At 37.1% G+C, this 15520-nt stretch overlaps 1 protein-coding gene across 3 annotated transcripts; it reads right to left on the reverse strand.

The window, feature by feature from the left end:
* Nucleotides 1-6891: 6891 nt before the first annotated feature.
* On the reverse strand, nt 6892-14676 carry LOC133305220 (beta-amyrin synthase). 3 transcript variants are annotated; one of them, XM_061505366.1, is made up of 16 exons: nt 14476-14676; nt 13917-14102; nt 11763-11852; nt 11365-11562; nt 11001-11085; nt 10725-10891; nt 10444-10635; nt 10196-10309; nt 9950-10069; nt 9466-9588; nt 9269-9367; nt 9047-9103; nt 8411-8779; nt 8222-8302; nt 7990-8073; nt 6892-7026 (listed from the first exon to the last, which is right to left on the reverse strand). In XM_061505366.1, exons 1-16 carry the CDS (start codon nt 14674-14676, stop codon nt 6904-6906), a joined length of 2289 nt encoding a protein of 762 aa, XP_061361350.1. In that variant the 3' UTR covers nt 6892-6903. The 3 variants fall into 3 exon arrangements, with proteins under 3 accessions (XP_061361350.1, XP_061361351.1, XP_061361352.1); XM_061505367.1 differs by having other exon boundaries at nt 6902-7026; nt 8411-8763; nt 9043-9103; XM_061505368.1 differs by having other exon boundaries at nt 6902-7026; nt 8411-8763; nt 9043-9103; nt 10435-10635.
* Nucleotides 14677-15520: the final 844 nt, after the last annotated feature.

Genomic DNA, 15520 nt, shown 5'->3' on the forward strand with positions numbered 1-15520 from the left:
TAAAGGAAAAATTTTCTTAAAAATATTCAATCGAAGATTCAATAAGATCTTCAATGAATTATATGATTCAGAAATCTAAAGCAAATCCACTTGAGCTCTCAAATTTATCTCTTTATTGAGCTAAAAATTACTGCAAAATATAAGAATTTTTATGAGTATATTACTGAGAATAAAATAACACTTTAATTATAATTCTCACAACTTTTAATTACTTTTAAACCAATTTCATGCTCATATTAACACTTAATATATAATAAATTGGAGACTCATCAATATGACTCTCGCTAAATAAGGGAATCAAAAGAATCTAAAATATTCAAAAGCAAGCCTTAAGTATTACTCCCACTAATTAATACAATCAAAAGAATCTAAACTCGTGTTCTATACACAAAGAAGCTACTTCAATGTCTTTTTAAGTGCAAAAAATTATTAGGGAATGCAATTATTTATGATTAGTTGGGGTGTTTTTCACCTTCTTATTACTTGTGTCATGATATTGGACAATTATCAGCCAATATAAATAAGTTAGAGAGGACCTAACAAAGCCCTAATCAACAGTATGTCTGATAGGTCCACCCATCACAGAAGCCCAATCAGACACTTTATGTCTACATTATGCTGCCTAACTAGGCCTAATACAAACAGATCAACTCAATATGATCACAACGAGCTAATCAAAATAATAGAATTGGAATATCTATTAATTCGATTAATTTTGAAAAAAAAGTTAATTAATTAATATTGACCATGTAAATAAAATTTTCCAACATACTCTCGTATGATAAAATCATTCATCCACTTGGGCTGGGTTCTGTGCCTCTTACTCCACCTGGTCTTGGGACTGATCTGTTGATCCAGCTGATGTTGCTTTAGCCCAACAACCTCAACCTCTTGTTCTAGCCCATTAGATACTTGATCAGTCTCCTCTTCTGGTTGGCCCAACTCAGTAAATCAGGTGTATCAGAGAACCCGGAGTTGTTGTTGGCTAAACTGTGTGTGGTATCATCATCTAGTTTCTCTGTGTTCTTCACCGGTATTGTGGTGCAGGTTGTATTCCCTCTTTCGTGGTGATATTTGTTCGATTGGGGATTCAACATCAGGATTCTTCGCATGTGGCTTGGAGTTTTGGGCTTCGTGTTCTTTCGATACTTTTTTTGCATTGTATCATTTGTTGTGTATCTTGGTTTAGATTGTTGTATTACTTGTTTTTCCGAGAAGCTAGGTTTCAGTAGATGCAAGTTAGGGCTTTTATGCCTTTCTTTTAAGGGGAAAATGTGTATCATTCTAAAGGATATAAAATTGTGTTATTTTAAGTGAGAGAAAGAGATAAATCATGAGAGAGAGTGAGGGGAGGATTTTTAAAGATGTAGGTTGTAGGGCTCTATAATCAGAACGGACCAACGAGAGGAGAAAGAGATAAGGAAGGAAAGAAAAAGAGAATAGAATAATACTTCATATCTATTTCATTCGTCAGCTATGGATATATATCACCAAGTGATTACCGTTTTAACAGAATTGTAGCAAAGCATAACAAACGCATAACAAACGCGTACTGAATTGACAGAAAAGCAACTAAACTTCTAAAAGGTCTTAATGACTGAAGTATCCCTGATCTAATTAATTAGACATAGTCCTTTAGGTACTTAGAAGTCTGGATAGTGCGCATGGGCCTAGTAGATGGCCCAACATTCGCCCGTTCTGGAAAACGAACATCGTCCGCGATGTTGGGTTGCACTGCTTCCAAGGGCCCACTCCCTTTCCGGTTTTTATCTTCCTGGTTCTTCATACAAAGTTGAGCTTTCTGTAAATTAGTCTTGAGTACTGCTAATATACCTTCTCTGGTTCGCAGATCATCATCCACTGCTTCGACTGGTGATGCTCCCAAGGTATATTCCAGGAGACATGGTGGTAGACGGCCAAACATCGCCTGAAAGGGAGTCATGCCTATGCTTCTGTTAAAGGCCGTGTTGTAGTGATACTCGGCCAAGGTAAGGAAGCGACCCCATCTGTTTGGTTGTGCGTGTGTGAAACCCCTCAAATATTGTTCAATTTCTTTGTTAACTCGTTCTGTTTGCCCATCAGATTGAGGGTGATATGCACTGTTATAGTTCAGTGTAGTCCCTTGTAGCTGAAACAGAGATTGCCAGAATCGGCTTAGGAAGATCGGATCTCTATCCGAAATAATGGACTTGGGTAACCCATGAAGTTTACCGATGTTGTCCCAGAACGCAGTAGCCACCCTTGCTGCTGTGTAGTGAGCTGGTAAGGGAACAAAATGAGCACCTTTGGAGAGGCGATCAACTACTACGAAGATAGTAGTAAAACCCTGTGAAGAAGGAAAATGTGTGATGAAGTCCATAGTGAGATCTGTCCAGATATGTTGAGGAATGGGTAAGGGTTGCAGCAGACCACAAGGTGCGTGATTTGAGCCCTTAATCTTCTGACATACTTCACAATTCCTTGTGTACTTCTTCACCTGTTGACTAATACCCTTCCATGTATAATGTTGTCCTAAGCGTCTCAAAGTACGTCGGATGCCCCCATGTCCCCCTACTGGAGATGAGTGGAATTCCTGAAGTAATTGCGGGATGAGGCTAGAATTAGCTGGAAGGAACAATCGGCCACGATGGAAGAGTAGCTGACCTTGTAGACGCCACTGGGACACCGTGTTGGGGTTCAACTTTAATTCACTTAAAATGTGCTGTGTAAATTTGTCATTTTGCAATTCCTGGATGACTGTAATTAAGTAATCACTAGTGGTTACTGAGAATAGTAGTATAGAAGAAGGAGATCCGGCTTCTTCGATCGGCCTGGACAAGGCGTCTGCCACGACGTTGGTCTTGCCAGCCTTGTACGAAATAGAGTACTGAAATCCCAACAATTTCGAAAGGAATTGTTGTTGCTCGGGCGACTGAATCACTTGAGTTGACATATTCACTAGACTCTTGTGATCTGTCTTAATAATGAATGGTGCCCCCAGTAAGTAATGGCGCCATTTACTCACACAAGATGTGACCGCAAACATCTCTCGAATATACGTGGATTTGCCTTGCATGGTCGGTGAGAGCTTTCGACTAAAGTAGGCAATAGGGTGAGCATTCTGCATTAGTACGGCGCCCACACCAGTGCCTGAGGCATCGGTCTCAATCACAAAGGGCTTTGAAAAATCTGGAAGGGCCAATACTGGGGCTGTGGTGAGAAGGGTTTTAAGCTTGGCAAAGGCATCTTCAGCCTTCGGAGACCAGTAGAATCCACCTTTTGTAAGCAAGTCTGTAAGAGGTGAAGCCACAGACGCATAAGATGCAATAAAACGGCGATAGTAACCTGCAAAGCCTAAAAATCCTCTTAACTGCGTTACTGATTGAGGTGTAGGCCACTCTGAGATCGCAGTAATTTTTGAAGGGTCAGGTGAAATCCCCTTAGCTGAAATAATGTGACCCAAGAAATGAATGCTCTCCACTCCAAAGGTGCATTTGCTGCGCTTAGCAAACAAAGAATGTGTGCGCAGGATAGTAAAAACCGCATGAAGATGGGTCATGTGATCCTGCAAATTGTTACTGTAAACCAAAATATCATAAAAAAAAATTACCACAAATTTCCTCAACAGAGGTCCAAAAACCTCGTTCATTGTTGTTTGAAATGTAGAGGGTGCATTGGATAGGCCAAAGGGCATAACCAAGAACTCAAAGTGACCATGATGTGTCCTGAAAGCTGTTTTGTTGATGTCCTCAGTATGCATCCTAATTTGATGGTACCCCGATCGTAAGTCCAATTTGGAAAAAATGATGGAACCATGTAACTCATCCAACAATTCATCCACAGTAGGTATCGGGAACTTGTCTTGCACCGTGACAACATTCAAGGCGCGGTAATCCACACAAAAACGCAACGTACCATCTTTTTTTCGGACAAGTAGCACCGGGGAACTAAAGGGAGAATGACTAGGCCGAATATGACCCAATTGTAAAAGTTTTGTGACCAGTCTTTCGATTTCTTGTTTTTGGAAATGGGGGTAGCGATAAGGACGTACCTGCACAGGTTTGGCGTTGGGAAGGAGTGTGATGTGATGATTGTGGGGTCTATCTGGTGGTAGTTGGTTAGGTGTATCGAAAATGTCTTGGAATTTCTCCAAGAGGGAAAGGAGGGCCGCATGGTGGGATGTGGGGGTATGCTGGTTTTGGTGTTATCAGTTGTTAAACACATGAGGCAGGATGAAATACTATTCTGGGCAATGAGTTTATGTAATTGAGAAGGTGTAATAGTATCTGGTGTGCTAGGCTTAGAACCATGTAAGGTAATGGGGTTGTGATTGAAGGTGAACGTCATTGTAAGATGGTTATAGTCTGTAGTTACTGGGCCCAAAGTGGCTAACCATTGAATGCCCAACACCACATCTGCACCCTGTAAAGCTAATACATATAGGTCTGAACAAACCACGTGAGATTGCAATTGCAGGGAAACAGAACGACATACAGATTCACATGAAAGGGTATCACCATTACCTACGTGAACCTTGAAATGGGGTATGGTATGGACCAGTAGATTCAAATGGGTGGCCATGCGAGCCGTAATGAAATTATGAGTGCTCCCGCTGTCTATCAACACTTGGATAGGTTGATGGGAAATGGTGCCCTGAATACGAAATGAATGGGAAGAAGGATGCCCAAATAGTGCATTGAAGCTGATTTCAGGGTTGGGGTCCATCTCTGGGGTTTGATCCGGAGGTTCCTCTAGGGGTATGGGGGGAGGTTCCCCCTGTTGTGCCTCTTCCAATCCTTCGAGAAGAAGGAGAGTGGAACGGCCCTTGCATTTGTGGCCAGGTATAAACCGTTCATCGCAGTTGAAACATAGACCATGTTCGCGTCGTTGTTGACGTTCTGTTGCTGATAACAGCTTAATTGGAATAGGTGGAATGGTATTTAGGGGCCGTGGATTTAAAGGTGTGGGCGATGGCAGTATCTGCGAAGTGGGCTTGGGGGTCCATGGACGTGGCGGTCTCTCATCGGATTGTTGGTCCTCAAAGACGCGAGCTAAAGCAAAGGCCTCATTGCAATCATGAGGGCGCAGAGGTAACACCGAACGGCGAATGCGGGGTTTGAGACCACTAATGAACATGCTCTTAATAATGTCCGCATGTAAGCCGGGAACGCGGCTGCTCAGTGCTTCGAATGTGGTTTGATAGTCCAAAACTGAACCAGTCTGTGTCAGTTTGGATAAAGCTCCCGCCGGATCGTCAAACTCGGTGGGTCCGAAGCGGCGCCGTAATGCAAAGGAAAAAGAAGCCCAATCGGTTACAGCACCGTCTCGAAGGAGTCCTTGGAACCATCGCGAAGCGGGTTGATCAAGATGAAATGAAGCCAACATCAAACGATCGGTCACAAGGATCTGATTGTAAAGGCAGTACTGCTCCACCTGAAACAACCAGTCAGTGGGATCCCCGGAAGCAAAACGAGGGAAAAGCAGACGCAAACGTTGTGGGTTATTTTGAGATCCATTAGGACCAGAACCCAAGATGCTTTGACGGTGTTGGGTTGTGAGGGTGAGGATCTCTTGACGGAGTTCCGTACGCAGAGTCTCAATTTGTGTGTGGATGAGCTCTGGAAGCTGCAATTGCTGTGCCTGCAACTCCTCCACGCGTGCTGTGAGGTCACGCAATCTTGTGTTTTCTGCCATGGAAGGAAGAGTACAGCAATGAAAGCACCAAAATGTAGGGCTCTATAATCAGAACGGACCAACGAGAGGAGAAAGAGATAAGGAAGGAAAGAAAAAGAGAATAGAATAATACTTCATATCTATTTCATTCGTCAGCTATGGATATATATCACCAAGTGATTACCGTTCTAACAGAATTGTAGCAAAGCATAACAAACGCATAACAAACGCGTACTGAATTGACAGAAAAGCAACTAAACTTCTAGAAGGTCTTAATGACTGAAGTATCCCTGATCTAATTAATTAGACATAGTCCTTTAGGTACTTAGGAGTCTGGATAGTGCGCATGGGCCTAGTAGATGGCCCAACATAGGTCATACCTCTTTGTGAGATTGAAAGGATGTAAGATGTGTCATTTAAAATCACACAACTTTTCCCCTTCTTTTCTTTTAATTGGTCAATGATTTGTGTATCTTGTATTGTGTAACATGTTTTTACTTTAATAGTGCAAATAGTCAAGGGATTTTAACCACTAGTTCACCCGTAGTTTTTGAAACAAGTAAAGATCTTGGTGTTGTTTCTGTTCTTCTACTGCTTATGCTATCGATCCTATTGTCTTACGTTGGAAAAACATAAACATTTGCAGCAGTTATTGTTTTGCCCACACAGTTTTGTGATTTAATTCCATTTTGCCACCCCAACTGTTCAAGTAAACTCCATAGGGGGCTGATCGAAGTACCCTCAACCCTAAACTCCATTAGGCGTGTGGAAACTCTGCAAACCACTCTACCAAATCCATTGGAACACATTCGTAGAAGTCAAAATACACGCTTCTTCAACATTTTCTCTTCCTCCTCCACTCTTTTATTTTCTGAGCGTGTTTTCTCTTTGTACACGTGGATTTGGGCTCGTAGGTTTCCTACTCACTTAACTAGCACAGATAGAGCAAGCTCAAAATCGATTTATGGGGTTACATGTTGGCTTCTTCGGATCTTTTTTCTTTGTTTGAACTCTTATACAAATCTTTTTATAAAGCAAAACATTGAAGAATATCCATACATATATAAGCTAATTAACATGAAATACAAAAAAAGAAAAAGAAAAAACGTATATATACCAATTATATGTAGGAATTAATATATAAGAATAGGAATAAACTGAGATTAGACTCGATTTTACAACTCGTTTGATTTTATTTGCTTGATTCCTTGTTGATATGGCTTTGTCTCTATTGTGCTCCCTGTTTTCAAGTTAAACTGCAGTGGAAGGCAATGGAACCCGCCTTCGATATTCAGCCAGAGCCCACATTGGATAAATATTTCTATACATTGGGTAATGCAGCATGCAATTTTTCATGAATACTCCCGTGATTTCCTGCCATAAATAAGTCACAACAATAAAAAATAGAAACTCAATCCGAAGCATAATTTTTTAGATTAGTTACAAAATACAATTAATGGTAGGCCTTTTGTGACGTTTACATAAATAAAAAGGGTTTTATAAGAGTTATGTTGTAGGAAAAGTGATTGTGTAATGTTATAGAGATTCGTTTTGCGTGCCTTAATTTTTTATTTGTTTTTTTGTTTTAAAAAGTGTGGGCCTCACAAAATGTTGTGAGAGTAAGAAAGTTTGTTGTGTTATGTTAAAGGATAAAACGAAAACCCAAATAAAAAATAATTGAAATATTTTAGTTGCATTTTTAGTTTTGATAAATTAGAAAGTGCAAACTCTCAATCCACCTCTGATGTCAACATTAGAAAGAAATTTCAAAGACGTAGGTCGTACTACATAGGAAGTGCAAGCACACAATTCAAAGTTGTTGTCATTTTAAATTTTGTATTTGATTATATAAAATTATTGACTATCACACACAGTTCTCTCACCGCAAAGATGGAAAATTATGTTATAAAAAAAAAAAAAAAGATGGAAAATTAATCCCTACTCTCTCTAAAGGGATATCTTGGCCACAAAGTTTTGTATTTGATTATATAAAATGGACTATTATAATTTTATATTAGTGTAAGTTATACTTTTAATTTTGGCTGTTGATTTTACTTTTATTTAATGACTATAATTTTCTAGTTATATGAGCTATTGAATACAAGTGAATTAACCGTCATAATTAAGAGTGTAAAATTTCTTATTTTTACACTATGTCCCATATAAAATTATTGACTTGTATCTTATTTTTCAATATCACATTTAATTAATCACTAAATAAGCATTATTAATTTTTGCTATTGTGAGCTAAGCACTATTAATTTTTGCTATTGTGAGCTAAGCACGTACGTTAATCAGAACCACATTATCAATCAATATCAAAGGATTGAAAGGTACCTCTTGGGGCCAATCGCCTTCTTCTAGTTGAGAATTGATGAGCAACTTTGCCGCACGATGAAGAGGAGTAGGATCTCGCTCTGCCTGTACATAGGAATTATAGAAGGAAAATAATTTAATTTTTTTTAAGATTCATGTGCACTTAATTTAATAAATAAGCATTTTGAATTTTAATATACGATGAACTGGACCCATAATTTCTCTCTCACGCACACACACATCAAAAGCAGACCTGGCCAGCATGAATTAGACCCATAAGAGCCCATGCTGTATGTACTACATTTGATCGGCTTCCTTCAAGAGGTATGTATATCTGCATCATTTTCATTAATTAAGACATTGTCCTTATTATTAATTCAAGTTGAAGTTGAAGAAAGATAAAAAACTGAATACTAATAGTAATAATCATTCACTTGGGAACCTTTTTTGGGCTTGAAAGATAACTCTCGCCCCACCCACCATCCTCTCTTTGTGTTGTGAGTAGAAACTTTACGGCTTTGCGAATGGCAGCACAGTTAGTGTAAGTCTTGCCAGCAGCTGCTAGACCACCCAGTGCGAACCAAGTGCCATAAGTGAAGCAAACTCCCCAGTTCCCATACCATGAACCATCAGCTGTTTGTGTATCTTCAAGGAATCGAACTGCATTAGCAATGAAATTCTCTATCTCTTTCTTCCTATGGCCGGGATAAAGCTTCTTGAACAAAATAAGAGCTTGAATTGCCGATCCAGTGCACTCAACATATTCATGCTCAACTACAATGTCCGCAAAAAATTCTGTGGGATTGAGCAGCTGAAAATTAATAAGAAAGTTGATTAGTTTATTAACTAATGAATTCCATTCATCAAAAAAAATATATATATATATATATATGACTATACTTTTCTCCGGCCGCTCAGCAAATAAATTCGAGAAATCATAATCATACTAAGGTTGGTGAAAACATTTAATGTAAGGAATCATAATTAATTAACGGTGTAAGATTTATTATTGGACAACACCTGCAGAAATAATTTTACCCTAGGTATATATTTCATTATTAATTAATATAACACTTACTTCTAACCATTCTTGAGCGCCTGCTGGCTCCCACGCTGCTAAACCACCCTTTTTACTCTGCAATAATAAAAAATTAACGTTGAGTCAAAAGTAAATCATGTAGTAGACGCAAATTGAACATCAATGGTCAAAGTCCTCTGTGCAATCCCCTACTTTCCATTTCCATAATATATTGATGAAAGAAAGATTAAGGAGCAAGGAGAGGTTCCATTGATTACTTGCCTGAAGTGACAATAAGACATTGACTGAATCATATAACCTTTCCGGTTCCATCTTTTCCCCCACAATCTCCGCTGGCAACGTTGATAAAAGTAGACAACACTGAAACACAGGAGAATTAAATAGCTAGGTTAACCTCTACTTGTTGTGATTGATAGAGCTTATTAATTAAGTTGTTCATGATCTAAGTAGTTAGTTACCTTCAAACCTTCCGCAGTGCAATCAGAAACTTGCCAACCATGGTCTTGATCAGAGAAGGTCCATGACCCTTTAGAAATATGACGATGCATACTCTTAAAATCTCCTGAAGGGTTGTCCCTAACCTGTGAAAAAAGGATTTCAATTCAATACAGCTAGATAAAGTTAGCATACTATGTTAAGTAATCTAATTAACACTTACTTGCTAGTGAATTATAAATATTTTTCTTAATTAGACTAATATAATTGTACTAGTTATAGATAATATTAGTTAGCCAAGTAATTAGTTAGCAAGTAATCATTTAATTTTCATTTAGTTGGTTAAGTCACTGTGTAAATTAATAAGATCTATGAATATCAAAGATCAGATTAATGAATTGTATAATTTGAATAAACTTGGTTAATTTATTTAGGAGTTTGCTCTTCTTAAACTAAAGGAAGGAGAATTGTGATTCTGTCACGTATTATTGTCAAAATTAAGCATACCTGAGATTTCTTGATGAAATCATGTCCTTTGGAAAGCGTGGGACCAATTTCCTCAATAAGGTTAGTGGCAAGCAAAGCTTGAACGGCAAAGCCAGCATCCCATTCTTGGCTACCAAAACTCTGCATTATGTCGACAAGTACATTAATTAATATATCCCATTGGTTATATTAATAATAGTAGTGATAATAATTCTATGCTATTAATTAATTTGTATTGAAATATGATGATGTATATAATATATATACCTGCATGGTCATTCCATCTTCCGAAACCCATAAGTAATCTGGAACCCTTGCAAGATGCTTCTTGAAAGCATCTCCGTTTGGATCTTCAGCCCAACAGGCAAGCATACATAAAACCTGAAAAATATATACATGTTAATGGCATATATTTGAATGAATTCCCTTTTGTAGAGGAAAACTAAAATGTTAATTTCAATTCAATTGATACATACAACTAAATAATTGATAGACTTTATTGTTACGATAGCTACCTTTTCCACGCACCCAATGGTTATGTATCGACTATTCTCATCTTCGTAATGGATATGCTTCATTGTTACTTGGAGGGCTTTTTCTCTGATCAGCTTGTTGAAGGGCCAGCGAGTAAGAAGTGGCTCAGTGAATATGTACAAACTATCCCACATTAGATCTTGTATCAAAGGATGGGGATAGTAAATATCTTCCTGCAACACATACAAGGACAACCATCCCGCTTACAAAAAAGATGATATGTATATACACATTGGAATTAATTAAAGACAATGTCTCTCACCTTTGCACATTGGTGACGCGCTTTCTTCCAATTAACTTTTTCATAAGGTTGAGTAAAGAGTTCTTCTCTCAATTGTAAGATGAGTGGTGTGATTGGACCCACAAATCTCTTCCCATATAAGTAAGACATAGGCATATATACCAATCGGCAATAACACCACATTTTTGCTGCATTAATTAATTAAGGTAAAAACGAGATAGGATAAACTCTCAATTCAATAATTAAACTTGTATATAGTTCCACAAAGAGTGACGGGGAAAAATTAAATAATGCAACCTGGATGCATTGGAAGAAACGAAGGAAGAATCCAAAATTCAGGGGGCATTGGGTTGCTTCCACACCAATCAAATACACCAAGTATCTATAGGTGCACGATTCATTCAAATTAGTAGCATACACATATGTTTGTTAACTTGGGTATTTATATTAGAGGAGAGATATTCTTACTACTAAAATTTCTACTACCAACTCACTACCTATCTAATCACCATTGGATCAACATTTTCTTTTTTTTCAAATTTTTTTTAGCATTTTCTCTCTTTAATTCAATGGTGATTAGATAGGTAGTGAGTTAGTAGTAGAAAATTTTAGTAGTAAGAATATCCTCCCTCTTTATATTATACATAAAAAAGATTCATACCGAAAGCCAAGTTTTCCCCCACGAAGGTATATGTGTTACACCACCATGATCAAGAATCCACTTTCTTGCTCTAGCACAAGCATTGTCCTGACCTCCATCGGGCCCTTCTCCAAGCATTCGCATACATATGTAATTGAGTGCAGTACAAAACATGGTGCTGTGACCCTCTATGTGTAGTCCCCACCCTCCATCTTCGTTCTTCAAATGAAAGCACAACATGGTCAATATTAATTCGTTGCTGACATGAACGAATTTCAAACTTCACGGTTAAGCAAAAAGGGTAAGTTCTTAATTAATTGATGCAAGAATTTCGAAAAAAAAGGAAAAGGGAAAACATTATAATTTTCTCGGCATCATGCTCAATTGGGTAACTGTGTCTTGAAATCGAACAAGCATACCTGGAAACAATATATGTAACGAAGAATCTCTTTGCGATACTCTCCTGGGAATACCGAATCAAGATGCCCAGTAATATACATACAAAAGACCTGCAGTGTTTTGAGCAAGTAGAAAATTGATGTTTATTAGTGCATTGGCTTCCTAGACTTGAATTTTATAAGAAATTCTGCACAGATCAAATTGTCGATAGCAGTATGTCTAAACAGATACTGAAAATAATTTTGGATTCTTAATCCCTTTTCAGTTTCATGAGCAATATCATAAAGTCTACAAACTTCAAATTTTTATATTCGTATCGATCTGAAGGTCAATGGTCGGTCTAATATGACTTAAAAATGATGAAGTGAATCATTTTATCAATGAATAAACCCTATTTACAGTCTTTAAAGATATACTTGTTATTATTTTTTGTGCTAAAAATAATTTTTGACATCTAGTCCCTCAATCCAAGAAAACATCAATTCAGTTCTCCAATAAAATGAGGAACAATATCCTTAATGTCAAACCGTGACTGCTACTAACCAGGATACTACACTAAATATAATTGGTCATATTTCAATCAAGAGTATATGACTAGTCATACTTAATATAATTTGTAAACAGATACGACCAGAAAACACACGTGCCAACATCAAGCACATCAATGATTAAGTCTGAAGCTGAAAGCAAAACACAAGGTGACAACATCAAGCATATCAACAATTAAGTCGAGGGCAGCTAAGTGTCAATTCTAGCCGACCTATAACGGATCAAGTACAAGTATAATTTAAGTCACTAAATTGACCCTCCTCAATCTCAATTCAACGCAGATCGCAAATTACCACTTACCAGAGACGTCACGTTATATTGTTTTTTCTTTAGTCATTATATATATATAATTAGTATTAAATAGTTTATTTAACTATTTTTGGTTACAAAATTTATATTAGTTTATATTAAAGGATTTCAAATTAACTATTGTTAAAAAATAGATAAGTATTTGCTTAAAAAATAATATTTGAAAGGATTTTAACATGTTGAATAATAAATTATGATAATTTTTAACTTTTAGCGCAAACATGAGATTTGACGCGAATTCCATCCCCTGTTTTAAAGTGTAACGTTATGTCAGCATGGAGCAGCCACACTGACAAATCAGAGTAGAGAACAGAACAAATCCAAAGAGCTGTGAGAGAGCCACCGCAGCTAACTATCCCAATTCAAAACGGTGACATAACACCGCACCAGAAGAAGACACCGGCGCTGCAACCAAGGAGAGTAGAACGAGTTCAGCTCCCTGACCGCTCTGAGGACAAAAGGCACCGATGACGGATAACTCACCGCACCGAACAGTCGCAGAGAGAAAGGATTCAATCACGCTCAAAATCTGATTTGGAAATGAAACTCCATGGAAGCAAAACAGAATTGAGATCGAGAAAACTGAGCAAAATGCGGAAAACACTTTTACAAAAGGCAAAGGATTTGAAGAGAGGGAGAGACATTGAGGAATGAAAGATACAAGAAAAAGAAAAAACAGGGAGACAGAACAAATACGGAAGCTAAAAAGTAGCGGTGGGATGAAGATGGATGCGAGAGAAAATCCAAAAAGTAAAAGTGATGGAATGACAAAATCACAGTGGAAGATATAGAAATAAAATAAGAAATGAAAATTTGAAATTGATAATTCGAGTAAAAGTGTGTGCTATATAAATGGGTTATCTATTCTTAAAAAAAAAAAAAAAAAACAAAGCTAAAAAGCTCTACCGATAAACATATCGTATTAGAAAATTGCCACCTAACTCGAGTCACTTCAGCAACTTTTTTTGATTAATACCAAATGAATCGTGCTTACTTTTTTTATCAATATAATTGGAAATAAACTTGTCATTTCCAACAATGAGACGTTTGCCAAAAGTAAGAATATGAAATGACATTTGAAATTAGGATTCTTCCCTTTTTACATTTTTAATTTCAGCCATAAAAATGAGCATTATTTTAAATAAATTAAATTTAAAAGGATAACTCATAAATATAATCGGATAAGAAATCAATTTATCATCTTGACATTTACTGATTATGTGATTCTAAATCAACAGAAATAGTTAAGCAAATTGGAAGTAATAATAATAAAAATAAAAAATTATATTAATATTGGGTAGTTAATTAATACTCACCAAGGGAGGAAGGAAAAAGAGAGGACCTGCAATCTGAGCAGGCCAATGGCCATCACTGGTCTGCAATGCTGATAGGTGATGTGCGGCCCTTGTCAACGTTGTCGTGGCTTTTTCGTATGTTATCTCCTCACCTTCTTCAACCTTCACACCGGCTATTGTTTGTTTGAAATTCTTTTCTCTCAGAATCTGCACATGCCGGGAAACAAATTTGGAAAATATATAAGATATATTTATAGATGAGAAAATTAAAATTGCATCACCGATATTTGTATATATCCTTATTATATATATTAGGTGAGATGAAAATAAATTTCATTTATTAATTAGATCGTATGACACGACTTTTTATTTTTTATTTTTTTAGTAAATATATGAGTGAATAAATATAAATATATAGTATTTGATGTGACAATTTAAGTTCACACTTATATGCTTTCCAGAGAAGAAGGTAGTAGGTACGTAGTAGGAAGTAGGAAGAACGAAAAGGGGAAAGAAATGGAAACACTTGAAAGATAAGGAATTAGTTGAGTAAGAGAGTGGTAAAAGGTAGCAGCAAAACCTGAAACCGCCAAAGTAGGTCGCCACAGGGCTTGAACTTGAAGCGGTTGTTATAGAAATCGCAACGAGCAGCTTCAACCTCTGCTCGCTCCTCAGGTGTACCTGCGTCAGGATCAAACTCCCATATCTGCCTCCCCACGAAGTTGTTTGTGCTGAATATGTATGGGTCTTTCCCACCATCTGCTATCTTCAACCTCCACATCTTCACCTAATAATTAATGTTTAACCAGAATTCCTCTCTCACCTTCAAATTAATTTCTAGCTAGCTGCTCCAACTCCAACTGCATGATTAATAAATGTATATAATTATGCCCAAACTGCAACTGATCATAGCTAATTAACCTGAATAACAGACTTACTACTTCTCATTCTAATAAAGTAAGTAATATTTCAGCCAATTAAAAGAAACAGAGACAGATATATGGATTGCAAAAATACATACCAACCACTGTGAGTTAATTAAATATATATATATATATGTCTGTGTGTGTTTTGAGATCGATCCGGTCCGGTGCTGAACTAGAAGCTGAAGCGTACTCAGTCTGGAGTGTTAACGAGACAAGCTTCAATTCTTAGCTGAATCCTGATTTGGAGGGTCGTTGGACTCTGAGTCGCTTCCCAAGCCAACTTACATAAATACAGGCACTTGTGTTTGTAGAGACGAGATGCGGATTCCAATTGCTCATTCTAATAGCAGTATTTATATTGGGTTTAATGTTTATCCAGTAGGAAATAATAAGTACTGTGTGTGAGATTGGTGTTTTTTTCTTTCTTTATTTTCCTCGCACTACATAGCCCCCGCCCTCGTATACTTTTATATAAGTGAAGATAATTTTATCTAATATAAGAGATATTGAATCGATTTATATTATATTATATATATTAGCCGCAGAACTTGTATGCCCGACTATCGACAGGGTGCGGTGTTTTAGTCGTGATATTACTTTTATAACAATACAGGTCAAGATATTTTAGTGAAAAACTAAAACCAAAATAACATGTAAAACTAATTAGAATCATTTTCTTACGTTTTGGGACAAATCCGG

Source organism: Gastrolobium bilobum, unplaced genomic scaffold (genome assembly GCF_033153095.1).
Source record: "Gastrolobium bilobum isolate Gb01-03AN ecotype WA unplaced genomic scaffold, APGP_CSIRO_Gbil_v1 utg41381, whole genome shotgun sequence".
Classification (NCBI taxonomy): domain Eukaryota; kingdom Viridiplantae; phylum Streptophyta; class Magnoliopsida; order Fabales; family Fabaceae; genus Gastrolobium; species Gastrolobium bilobum.